A 13,395-nucleotide genomic window follows, 5' to 3' on the forward strand; every position below is an offset into this window, starting at 1 on the left:
CTGAACTATGTTAGCACTTTTACAACATGCTTGTCTTCACAAGCAAGGGAGGTTGTAGCTTAGTGAGTAATACTATATCTTGCATGCGGAGAAACCTTCTCTGGAGTAACTGCACTAGGATAGACACACTCAACTTTAAAATGTTCACCTTTAAAAAATTAACCTTTCCTTTCTGTTTCAGTAAAGGAGACATGATATTATAATATAAGACGGAAACTAACTAGAAAGGAAGCAATGTATATATATTTTTTCTGTATTGATAAAGGGCAAAGCATAATAATAGGACCAGTCTTGAATCTAATGTACCAGACACAATTACTAGGATTGTCTCTCTTCTGCTTTCTCTCCCAGGCTCCAGGAGAAAGAAGAATCAATTAGCTCTCAACAGACAATGACCTTGAAGGATACAGCTTTAAGGGGAATGTGCTGAGTAAGACAGAAAAGAAAGGAGAAGAAAAAGATTTTGAAACTCACAGAAGGGCTTGGTTCAGAAACAGTACCACAGAACATGAGATGTATAAGTTCCTTTTTAGTTCTGCACTGAAAAAAAAAAAAAAAGTAAAAAAAAAAAAAAGTATTACAGTATTAAAGGAGATTTCTGGGAACAAGTTACCTCCCTCTGCCTGGAACAGCAACAAGGACGCTGAGAGGCAAAAGAAGGGACAATCCAATTTACAGATGCTACTTTCTAAGCCATCTCTCAAAATTTTATGGCTGTCAAAAGCATTCATAAAAAACGAAAAAAAGTTATCACTGATGCAATCTGTCAACCTCTCCAACAAATCTTGCTCTACATAAAACGCAACAACGTGTTTGAAATGCAGCTGTTTCAGAAACCCCAAGACAGTGCTTTCAGAGCTGTCCAAATCGTTCTTTTCATGCTTACTTTAATTCTTAGGCAGATCTTCTGCAGTGCACTTTTCCAGCTCTATTTTATTAGAGCTTCAGCCATTTGCCACAGTCAGAATTAAGCACCATGGTTAGGATCACTGAGGGCTACACAACCTTTTCCCTCAGTGCAACCTGAGCTCAAACTGATGCCAGATCTCCTTCTCCTTTCAGTCTGTTCCTATCTGGAAGTCTATGATGTCTTAAAAACATTTATATTAAGAAAATCAAGACAACAGTGGAAAACCCAACTCAACTACCTGATTTCTGGACAACCATTTACTTCCCAGATGTAAGCAGATATGAAAGCAGATAATAGCTTCCCCCCCACCCCCGCGGTAACTGCTCTAAAGAATATTTCTTTTTTTTCTCCTCTTCATTTACTTCCTGATGAGATGAGATTGAGAAAGGTTTGCTTCACAAGTGTAAATTCAGAAGGGTTGTTCTGACATAACCAGCGTTTGGTTGTTTCTCTCTATCATAGGAAAGATGCCATTTTGACTGGTTGGTGCTCGCTGGTCACTATATGGACCAAAAAGAGCTGTCATATCCTTAATGCCCCTTACAATGTCCACACTACAGAAGAGATTTTCTACATCAACGATTAAGAAAATATCACTGAGTACAGTTTTGTATACCCGAAACGGTAGTTATGTGTCCCAGTAATTCAAATAATGTTTTACCTCCCACAGACAAAGCCTGCATGGCAGTATTTCCCTATCAGTCTGTTTCCATCAGATAAATTGCTATTAATCCAATATCCCATTGTCACCCATTATATAGGCAAAAGCTAGCAGGCATTCTACACAAATACCTAAAATTTCCTTTCTGTGATTCTGGAATCGTTCCTAACAGCCAGTTGATCAGCACCAGTTCTTGCCTGGAAGCATCTTCTCTGAAATGGCTTTTTTACTTGAAAAGGTGCTGGCGCAAAAACGTCCTAGCTAATCCATTTGCCACGTATCTGTACTAAGTGGGGCTAAACTCAGAAGTGAACTTCTGGTGCCTTCAGGTTTGCAAGGTGAGGTTGAGCAGGTAACACCTACAAGCTGGGTGTCTTGGGGCATTACAGGGAAGCCGCAAGAGAGAAGAATGTCCTGCAAGGCAATTTGCAAGGAACTAAGCTGCACACTCTGATCACTGCAGCTATCTGAAGAAAACCACAGCCCTGTGCTCTTGGCACAATAGCAAGCTACCCTCTTTTTTTTACTGGAGTTGCACAATTTTATGCAGCTCAGAAACTGCTGGCTTGCTGAGCTCCAGACTTGATGGGTTAAAATGAGGAATGTCAAAGAAATTACATTTCAACAATATGGTGTTCTGATGCTTTACAATCACTACTGAGAAAAAAAATCCAGGTACCCAGGATATTTTTTCATTTTAATGATGAACAGAGACTAATTTGAAAACTGCTTCATACTGCCTTTGCATGGACAAGAACCCCTTTTCTGAAATGCCCCACAGAAAGCAATGAGGAATTGTCTCAGGTTCAACAAGATTCAGCACCTAGAGGAAGGGACAGATACAGATAAATGTATGCTATGCTCTTAAAAGAAAGGGAAAGATCACAAACTGATCCCTACATTAGTAACTGTGGTTCTCTAACTACAAATACACTGCCGCTCTTTCCCACTGTTCTCCCTGATTACTTCAGGAGGATGACAGAGAAGCCTGCCAACAGCAGACTTCAGGAAGGAGGTAGCAGAAATGCTCTGCAAGCAAGGCAAAGAAAATGAACACATATGGAAGACCCAGTACAGGACACAAACCAAATTCATAAGAGAAACAGGCTGACAGACCATGTGGAACAGTATTTCAGGTAAACCCTTGAATCACATGCTTCCCTAAAGGTGGATACAGAGAAAAGGATGGCAGTAGGTTTCTACAGAGGTCCCAGATGAAGCTCTGCTCACTGCCATGTTCACCTCACAAAAGTTCAGAAATGCGGTACCAATCTCGGCAGTCAGCACACATCAGTCACATGACCCCCTGGAAGAATAGCTTTTTTTTTTCTTTCTTTTTTTTTTTTTTTTTTTTTTTTTTGGTAGAAGGGAAAACAAAGAAGGAACACATAGCTTCTACTTACAAAGTTTTGGAGCAGTTTGGAGATTGGTTTCTGTTGCTTGTGCCTGAGATGCCGCGGTAGGCTCCAGGGAGGATGGGGACAGTGATGGTGCAGCAGAGGACCACAACCCGACATCTAGGATGCGGTTGTAGAGAGAAGGCTGAAGGAAAGGCCTGGAGGGCACGAGTGAGCTGTCAGTTTGCACTGTCACTTCAGCCTTGCTCTCAAGGCTAGGTATGGGGAAGGGTGAGGCATACACCTCTGAAGGCACCCAGGCAGACAGAGCTGTAGGATCCACAGTGCTCCTTGGGTCTTGTCCTATCCTCCCAGGGTCAAGATGTGTAGGAGAGTCATACTCAAAAATCTTGTCCACAAAGACCCACTTGAGGCCAGCAATGCAGAGGCAGAGGCTGAGCAGGCAAGCCAGGATAGGGGCGATGCAGATCTTCTCGGAGTTGAGGCAGCCCTTCAGTCGCTCTGCCTCCAGGCACACACAGCAGGTCGCAGCCAGGCCTGCCACCCCTGGGACCCTGCTGTCCTCTCTGTGGGGCCCTGGCATGTTCTCCTCAGCTGGGAGCCCATCAAGGGAAGCGTCAGGGCTCAGCTGAGCCGAGGGGCTGGGGAAAGTCTCGGTGGCTACTTCAGACATGTTTAAGCATCAGCTCTGACACAGCTCACCTCCAAAAGGCCTTAACTCTATCACAGTCCATTACTGTGAAACACAGACAAAAAGAGATGGAGTAACAGTCACAGCGCTCAGCAAAAATCACAGGGCGGGAGTCAATGAGAGGTCCAAGCTCAGCAACATCATCCGAACTGGGAGAAGAGGAACGCACAGGAAAAAGGAGACCCTCGCCCCCTGCCCGAGCCCTCTGCCACTCACGCTGCCTTGCCGAAGCCAAGGGCAGCTCTGCAGTCACTGCGCTCTTGTTTCCTGGCCACTTTTATAATTCCTTATATGCCTCTCAAGCAATTCCAGCTCTTCTGAGTGAGGGAAGAAGCGTCACCCCCGAAAGCAAGCGAAACAAAACAAAACAGGGGGAAGGAGGGCGGGGAGAAAGACAACCACGAGCAGCGAACAAATTGACCGGATTAAGTGAGCCAATAGCCCAGAGCGAAAGGCAAGACTCTCACCTTGAGCATCTGAGGCTGGTATCTGCTTAGGCGAGGAAAACAATTGTCATGCGGTAGAAGGAGCAAAAGCAAAATCTGTAACAACAGCGGCAGCGGCAGAAGTGACAGTAGAAGCAGCATCCTGTCGCGTTACAGCGGCGGCTGAAAGAGGCTGAATCATTACAGAGCAGCAGGTGCTCGCTGTCTGAGCATCACTGCAAACAATATCATTACACAGAGGTTTGAAAGGAAGAGCGATGCCAAGGCGATGGTAACTCCCTTTCTCTCCCCTCCCTCTTTGTCCTTCTTGAGCGCTCATTCACTTTCCTCCTTCCCCCCCGCCCCGTTCCCCCAGCCCCCTCGCAGCCTGTTTCTCTGATGTACAGGCTCACTCCTTCCTCCCGTCCCCACCCCCCGCCCTCTGCAGGGCTGGTCTGAGGGAAATCAGTGCACCCAGCAACGCAGGACTGTCAGTGACTTCCTATTTTATCCAATTAGGAAGAATAAAGGCCATCAAATCAAAGGGAGGGAGCGGGCAGGAGTTGCGCGCTGCCGCCCGCTCCCTCCTTCCAGCCGGAGAGAGGTCGGAGGAGGCAGACACCGGCGGGCGAGGACGGGTGTAGGTGGGAGTGCGCCGGGCGGCACGGGGCTCGCCGGAGCTGGCAACACCCGATCCCTCCCGGGGGAAGCCCGCTTTCCCGCAGCAGCTTCTCCCCGTCTAACACCTAGAGCGTTTCTTTCCACGCCTCTGACTAAGTTCGATCCACTAAGAATAACACTGGGACGCACCTTAGGACAAGCAGCGAAAAATAATAAAAAAAAGAAAGTATAAAAAAATTCCCCTTCTGACAAATTTCCATTTCATTTGTAGACATCACTTTACATTTTATATATATGTGTGTATATATATATATTCAGTTTTTAACCTCCTCTCCAAAACCATCTAAAACCGAAAAAAGGCAAAACCTTTGCAATTACAGCAAACATAATTCTCAAAAGGTGGCTGCTGCTAAATCACGTCCTCACTCCCCCCTAGAGTAAAATAAAAAAGCAAAAACCCAAAGAACTGCATTATTAACAGGGCTTCTACTTTGTTCCTAAACGTGCCTGTCATTCCTCACCTCCACCAGAGTCTAGCACTAACTCCCATCCCCAAGAGCACTGTGTAAGGCAGGTAACAAAGCCTGGAACTGCCCCTATTCCCTATCCCTCCTGTCTCTATCAGAAAAGTGAACCTGTGAGACAAAATGTCTAAAGGGAGAGGATTTTTTAGCTCAGTTTCCTTTGCAAAAATATCTGCATCAAAGGCTTGGCAGTACAAATACCCTCCTACCTTAGGGCAAGTGACTGCAGGATACATAATGAAGCAAAGAATCAAGTGCTTCAAACCACCCTTATACATAATGTTTTATTTTCGTCAGTACCTTAGTTGGGTATCCAAAATGGAATTTAATTTCTAATAATATATTTTTGGTAGCTACCGAAAAGATTCCTGTCTCTATTCATCTCTCTGTCTCGTAATCTCCCCATTCACAAAGACTTCTATGGGAACATTAATAACACTCACATTAAAAAAGGTTTATCAAAATCTCAATGATTCCCACACTGTTTTCACAGACTCTCCCATCAAGGACTAATTGATGGATGTCTGATCACACAGCTTCCTGTGAGACTGCAGTAGCCAACTGAAGTAATCATGATGCTACATTCAAGTGCCTGGAGAATTTACCTTAAAGCACAGCCAGTCATAGCACTCCCTGGAAGAATGTAAAAAGATAAATCATCATACAATCGAGTCTACATTACTGCTGAAGTGTCTGGTCTTCAGGTTAATGATGTGATCGGTAGCCTCAGACAGAATGAACAGCTTGCATTGCAGAGTTACATACACATCTCCTCTTATTATCAAGCATACATGCTACTTAGCTGAAAATGTTCTGCATGAGCATAACCTCTTTCAAGTATCTCAAAATGTATTTCAAACAGCAGTAAAAACACCACAGCCACAGAACAGGGAACATCAGAACAGCCTTGCTGTGACAACAGTGTTGGCCTGTGGGTATGAACAAGCAAGGTGCCTATGGAAAGACTGAATCCTTTCTTGGACTGAGTGATTAATCTGGGAGAAAGACTGCGCTTCCACACATACAGGTTGCTGCTCAGGTGTGAGGATGAAGCGCTGCTTGACAAAGCTGAGAAACAGCATCTGACTGCTTGGTGCAAGTTTTTTTTTAAAAAGTGTCCTGATATCTTTACTCATGCCTTGTTTTCTAACCTTCTTACTTCCAGTGAGAAGCTTTTCCCTGATGCTGCTTCTCTGAGCTCGTCTTTGTGCTGCCTTTACATCACTGTCAGGTACACGTTCCCTGTGCTGGCCGTCTGGGCTAACTTACCCTCCTCTAATATTCTCCTGTAATATTTTGCTCACATCTTTCTGCTGCTAAGGTGAATAGAAAAACGTGTGGAGATCTGCACCTTCCTTGAAAGTCACAGCTTCCACGGACTACACTGTGCAAGTGGATGGAGGGACGTCATCCCACCACCGCTGGTGACCCTGCTCGACTCCGCAATGTGCGAGGCCCCGGGAGTGCAGTGGGGACATTCCAGAGCTCCCTTCACGAGGGTGCTTCTGCCGCTCCGCCCAGCGCTTCTCCTCGCTCCCCGCCCCGGCGGCCGCAGCATCTCGGCTTGGCCTGGCTCCCTGCCCGGCTGCAGAGCCCTTCGCTGCCGCACGTCCCTTCCCCGCGGCACCTCCGGATTAGCATCGCGCTGCCAGCTCCACTGAGACCTTCTCCTCCTTCTCCTCCTCTTTCTCCCCGAGGGTAGCCCGTGGAAGTACATCACGCCCCAACCCCGACGTGCCCGCCGGGTCCCGCCGTTCCCGTCCCGCAGGAAGGGCAGGGAGGGATGCTATACCGCATCACCCACCTCCCAGTGCCTCTCTGGCACAGCTCCACACGTGGCTGAAGGCAGGGCCTGGGCAGCCCGCCTGGGATGCGCTGCTGATTGGGGTCTCTGCTGCCCCATAGCAACTTGGAAATCCCTCCCAGCAGCTGCAGGTTGGGGCCTTTCATATTTCTGTACTGGTGCTGGCATGCTCAGCTTATCCATGGGTTATGGCCCAGGCGGGTCAGATGAATGACTTGGAAAAGAGCCAGCAGCTGGCTAATAGAAAGGGAGACCTGGCAGAAAGCAAGAGACAGTGTGGACCTGGAGGTAACAAAATTTTACCGCAGTAGTCCTTTGGTGACCGGTGCAGAACAACAAGGAAGGAGATTACTTGCATGTTTGCAGCTAGGTCAGGTTCTAATGCAGAGATTTATTTCTGATCATTATACAGCTTGGACTGCCTCGGCTTACAGGGAAAAGTGGTATGATTCTAGACTAATGAAGCTAATGTGTGACTGTGATTTGAACTCTTGCCACGTGTAAGTGGCAGGTTGAAACACACAAGCTTATGAAACTGTAATTTTATTTTGTGCAGAGTTTTGGTAAAGAATCAGGCATTATTTTGCTAAGTTCCATTCCCACAAGCCTGAGAAAGAAACACAAGGCATTAACTTCCAGCCTGAGATGAAGATGAACAAAGCATATCTGCTTCTCAGGTTTTACAGACCCTAAAAGGAGGCTGAATTTATATTACCTTGCTGTGGATGAACACACTCTCTGGCCATCTACAAATATGTGAATGAAACACAAGCAGATATATAATCATAACTGACAGTATCCTGCAAATTAGAGCAGCTACTGCCATTTTGCTCAGCTAGCCCCTCGCTACTATCATAATCAGACCGAAATCTGCTGAAGTTTTTGGAAATTAGGCCTGGCATTTTCATGGAAACCACTGTATTCCAAATATCTAACTGCTTTAAATAAAATGTCTGCAATCCACATCATTCTCTAAGAATCATCTGCTCTTGCAGCTAATGGGACACAAAGAAAAGTAACTGCCTGCATAGGTGGTTATGTGCAATTTTCAGGTCTGCTGGGTTGCAGCTTAAGAAAGGATGCTCATAGGACCACAGGGCAAGTGGTCATCCCCCAGGCCATTGGCTTTTTTTTAAGACCACATCAATTCTTCAGAAGACACAAGCGGCAATATGCAGCATTAATTTCTCCATCATATATTCGATTGCACTCCCTTTTTTCCCCCATACATTGAGAAATTAAAAGCACTGTAACCAAGAAGCTAAAAAGGAAAAAAAAAAAAAAAAAAAAAAGTGCATGTTCATTAATAAGAGATTGATGAGGAAGATAAAAGGATCTCTTTTTATTGATTGCAAGCACTTTCTTCAAATTAAATAAGTGCACTATTTAAAGATGGAACGGTGACCCAAAGCAAGTGGGCAGGCTCAATAAGCAGCATCAGTGCCAGCGGCCATATTGTGGGAAGAGCTGGCGATCGCACTTGGTGCAAAAAATTAATTTATTTCTCCTTTCAGTGCTCCACCAATCTCCTCTCTTTAATCCATCTCCCTTGGACTGATGCCAGCATCCTCTCTCTTTGAGTCCTTCCAAAAGCCTTCACTAAAACCCCCGTCTCTCAGATCAAATGACATAAAGAGAAAACTTCATTTTGCCTCTCTACTGGAACTGCAAATGCAAAAATGGGACAGGCTGTCATTTGTGCACACATACATCTCATTTTTCACCTGATGGAAAGTGAACAGAATACAAGTGATACTGCTGCTTGTGTGTCTTTCCCCATTCCCACCACTTTCTTACCACTTTCTTTCACCTTTTCTTTTTTCTTTTTGTAATCATCTGGTCATTTGCAGCCGTATGTGACGGAGGAGAAATGATGCCAAACCATTAAGAAAATGCATGAAAACATGAGTGCTACAAACACAGAACCCTTAAGCACTTACTCAGGCTTAGACATGAGGGTAAATATATTAACGTCAGCAGAATAATTAGTACTCTTAATAAATACGGTGTAAGAGGGCAGCTGTGGAAAGACCCCCTGCCCTTAGTCAATAGAAGAGATAGGAACAAGAGGAAGCCATATCCAAACCATCTTTGTACCCTCAGGCCAAAACAACTATACTGGAATTACTCCAGTGCCCACATAGGTGTGTCAGAAATGTTTCTTGGAAGCGTCTGGAGCATGGAATACAAACTTCAGTGCTTTTGAAAAGTTTATATTTGAGCAAACTTGTATTGCCTTTGTGCCAGAACTTTCTGTGTTGCCTTCACCTATGCACATTTACACCAGGAACCTTTTTCTCTAAGTACAATAGCCATGGCTAACAAGAACAGTGATTTGAAAAAACAACAGAACTACAATGGGCTTTTCAGGGGATGTTTATACTTTAAATAGCTGCAGACAGTAATTGAAACTGAAAACTGCCATAAAATGGGCTGTTATTTCAGGGGAACCAAAAGGTTTTTTGAGCCTTTTCATCTTCAAGTGAAATGTGAGACACTGAGTTTCTTTCATCCTAATCAGAAGCAGAGCTTGTGGCACTACATGAGACACAGAAACTCAACATCAAACCACGAATGTCAGGGTTTTTCATCAATGGCACTGACTTACTTGCCCTACCTCTACTCAGTCACAAAATCTAGGATGAGCACAGCCATTGGTCAGACTAATGACAAATAGCTCTGCTGTGTGACAAAGGAGCATTTAGGAAATTGAAATACCTGTAATGCCATCAGCTGGGCTCTTCTGCCAATGGGCAGAAACAGCAGAAGGAAGATCTCTGTATTTTACTGTTTCCTTCAGATCCAGCACCATCCTCACCCCACCACTGGCATCTCTGTTTCACAGTATGGCAGTGAGCTGGGACAGAGTGATGACTACATGGCCGAGGCGCACTCATTAACTCCCACCCACCTCAGTGGCCAAATGCATTTGTGGGCCTGCACTTGAGCATCTGTATTCAGAGATGGAGCAATTTCCTTGAGGGTGATGGCTGGCCGGTGGCAATACTGCTGCTTTGTACAGACATGTGCTGTACAGAACCTCAGGCTGGCCAACCTAGAGACTATTTTCTTCTGCCACAGCTACGACTGTTTTCACATCTACAGTCCCTCTGCTGCTTGGGGACTCACTGGACTTGTAAAATTTGAACAAACATCCTGAAACTCCTGAATTAAGGAACTATTCTGCTCTAACCAATCCCTGGTTAATGAAGTATTCAAACACACATGGAGTTAAACAAGTGGTAAAATGCCTTCCTGATTAGAGATGGGTTAGATCATATATCTAAGTGCCTTTTTGAACTAGAGCCCAATTCAGGAACCGAAAAGGTATTTTGGACTATGGTGCTGTCTTTCATGATAAACACAGATTAACAATAAAAACATGCTTTTCTCTTTTTTAATGCTACCTCTCACTTGTGCTAATCCAGCAATATTGTTCATTTAGCTGGGCTCTCAGCCTGGTCAAGAAAACTGATTTTTGACTTGAAAAGATTTTAAGATTTCAGAATGATTTTTAAATAGAGAAGCTTACCAACCTTTCCAAGCCTGTCCCAATAAATACTGCAGTCTTGAAGATCAGCGGGAGAACCAGGCTCCAGAGCACAGAAGTTTGACTGAGCCTGTTCACCAAAGACTCTGCATAGTGAAGTATCCTTCAAAGTTATGGCTTACCTTAGGCAGAACTTCTTCGAACACCTTAACAGGATATCCATTACTCAGAAAAATCTTAATTCTCCTTATTATACCTTCCAGTTCTATGCAGTGACAGAATTGTTTTTGTACTTGCATATATTCCTGGCTGCTGCTGTTTAAAACTTCAAGGCATCAGATCTGACTTCACTTTAAAGCGTTGTTTTCAAAATTTCAGCTACACATGTGCTCTTTTATTAACCACATTGCAAGCTTATCCTTAATAATTTTACTGCTAGAAAAATGAAACAAAAAAAGCCAAAGACTTGCAGCGAGCATAGTGCATGGAAGGATTTTTATATCATTAAATGAAGAGGTGTTAATAACAAATCATCCATGTGCTACTGGCTTAGGTTTGTAAGGTATGTCTTAGAATATCATCACACATTCACAATCTGAAACCTTCAGAATTTTGCTTGCAAAAAATGTCACGCTTTCAGCTCAAGCACTGGCTTGCTTAGCAGCTCTCTGCAAATTGCTTCAGATAATGAATTTAATCTGCCTTATCCTAACTAAAGATTCTTATTCAGCTACACTGCTTGGTTCATCTCTGGTTGTGTAGATACAAAGTCTGATTATGTTCAAGATAAGGAGGTAGGATTGAGGTGTTTGCTTTTCAAAACATAAAAGCAATTTCACATTTACAACTGCAAAAATTTTGACAATAATAAAAATGACAGTTCTCATAATGCCTCAGAATCCCAGCATCATCAAGGGCATTTAATATTTAATATTCTTTCATAGTGCATTCAGAAAGCCATAGAAGGCATGAATCACTCCTTTGGCATTGGCTGGAAAACATCGTCGATTTCCAGCAAATAATTAAGAAGAATTCAAATAAGTATGACAAAGGAGATTTTACGTCTAGTCATGAGTCTTTGGTAGGCTAATCAAATATGTTTCTATTATGCAGCTATTTTGAATGCAAAACCCAGCCTGATTTTTAAGATGCTTCTTTGTCACATCTTCGTCATTCCTGCAACCAGACACGCTTTTTGCTGTGTATGGTCTGGCATTAAAGCAAGCCTCTCATCTTTAAAACAGAAAAACATGAAGGGAAGTAAGGTAGTTACTCTTCTAATGCATAGGACTTTAGCATTCCTGCGCCATGTTGGGTCTTGTTAAGGGCAAGAGAAACAAATCTCCCAAATCCTATAATGTATGTCATAATTTCACTGAAGCTAAGGAGCAGAATATGCTGCTTCAGACACCGAGCAGGCCCTCACTTACATCAGGTAAAAATGGGTTCATCATAACTTGCTTTTATTTAACAAATTGGCATGCACAGCTCAGAGCAGCAGGGGCTGCTGCTGCTGAGTGGCGTAAGAGCAGTAGAGCAGCTTTGGAAAAACCTCCTGCAAGGCAAAACAACCAAGAAACAGAGCACAGGAAGCAGTGATGGAGCAAAATGTAGGTTGTTAAAGCTCAGAGCAGTGTAGAGGGCAATTAAACAGAGCCTTTGCTACAGAATTCAGCTATGTCCAATCCCTACTTCTGACAACAAACACACACGTGGGAGTGTTTATCCACTCATACACTGATACGCATGAGAATGAGTTGTAATCATCATTTTATTTGAGGGATGCACTGTCCCTGCAGCATATCCTGCAATCAAGTTGCACGCCATGCCTAGCAGGGTTGCCTCCTGTTCCCATGTCTCATCACGAAGCTTATGGACTGGAAATGAGACTACATTAAGTGTGTGTGTGTGTGGTGGGTGGGGGGTGGGTGGGGCGGGGGCAGTCTGTCTTTTTCCTTTTTCTTAAGAATGCCTGGGGAAGAAGGGAGCTTACTCTGAAAGAGTATTTGAAAGAACGGGCCCTGCTAGTGGGCCTCAGGTCACCCTGTGTCCTAGGTAGCCAAGCTCACCCAAATCACTGACCAGAAAAATGCCGGCTAAACAGAACTGTGATCATTAACACACTGAAGGAACGTGCACCTGTGGTAGGAGATGGCTGTCACGCTGGGGAAGAGAAGTCAACGTCTAGAGGATGCAAGGAGAAGAAAACATTATTTTGGAGCTTTGCTGGATTAGGACGGAGGTTTCCTGAAAACTGGTGCTCCCTTCAGCCTGCATACCTGTTTTCTCACTCCTGTCTGCTGTTGGGACCATTTTTCACAGCTCTGTGCTAAAGTGAATGCAGCTCTTGGCCAGCTGTGTGACAAAGCCCCAGGCTGCTTTTCTTGTGAGGGGACATAGGGTAGTTGCTACAAGCAACTCTCAGGCCAGTTTGCAACCTGAAAACTGAGTGGTAAATGCTTAGATGTAGGACCATGGTGCCACCTGGCCTTGAGCTTCTAACATCAATAGAAGCCCAAGCACCCAGGCAGAGGTCAGCATGGGGATCATCTGCCTCCTTTCCCCAGCCTACAGGCAGCAAGAGGCACCTAGTGACCTCAGCTCATGCTCACACAGCTAAGAGTAACTCTGCCCCTAAATCCTGCTCTGATCAAGGCTGCAGTTTGAAGCCAGACACTGTAAAACTCTAGCGCTCCATCAGACATTGACTGCTGAAAAGATGGGGCCAAATTTCTTGCCAGCATGGGCAAGATTTCAGCCTGCTCAGCCAAAGCAGAAGTGAAGATCAAGTGCTTGCTCTCACTTCAGGGCGGCAGCCTTCCTGTTGCTCAAACATTCCCTGCCTACTGCTTAACAGCTGCTTAACTCAAATTAAAAGGTGCCAAGGGGCAACAAATCCTCTTTGTGTTCC

The 13,395-nt window shown here is 44.5% G+C and overlaps 2 protein-coding genes across 13 annotated transcripts in view; both read right to left on the reverse strand.

The window, feature by feature from the left end:
* NRG1 (neuregulin 1) overlaps nt 1-13,395 on the reverse strand; it is a 170,371-nt gene that overhangs the window by 91,577 nt on the left and 65,399 nt on the right. For 6 of the 12 annotated variants that reach the window (XM_085528917.1, XM_015849622.3, XM_015849620.3 and 3 more), the window contains exon 1: nt 2,975-3,913. The exons of the other annotated variants lie outside the window; for them this stretch is intronic. In XM_085528917.1, coding sequence (XP_085385043.1) covers nt 2,975-3,602 — 628 coding nt within the window. In that variant the 5' untranslated portion in view covers nt 3,603-3,913. Of the gene's footprint in view, nt 1-2,974; nt 3,914-13,395 lie in introns of those variants that run through there. 12 annotated transcript variants of the gene reach the window in all.
* On the reverse strand, nt 4,046-4,207 carry LOC146753884 (uncharacterized). Its single transcript, XM_085528922.1, has one exon. The coding sequence runs from the start codon at nt 4,205-4,207 to the stop codon at nt 4,046-4,048; it is 162 nt and encodes a 53-aa protein (XP_085385048.1).

Source organism: Coturnix japonica, chromosome Z (assembly GCF_054131305.1).
Source record: "Coturnix japonica strain WE chromosome Z, WE-NBRP24, whole genome shotgun sequence".
NCBI lineage: Eukaryota > Metazoa > Chordata > Aves > Galliformes > Phasianidae > Coturnix > Coturnix japonica.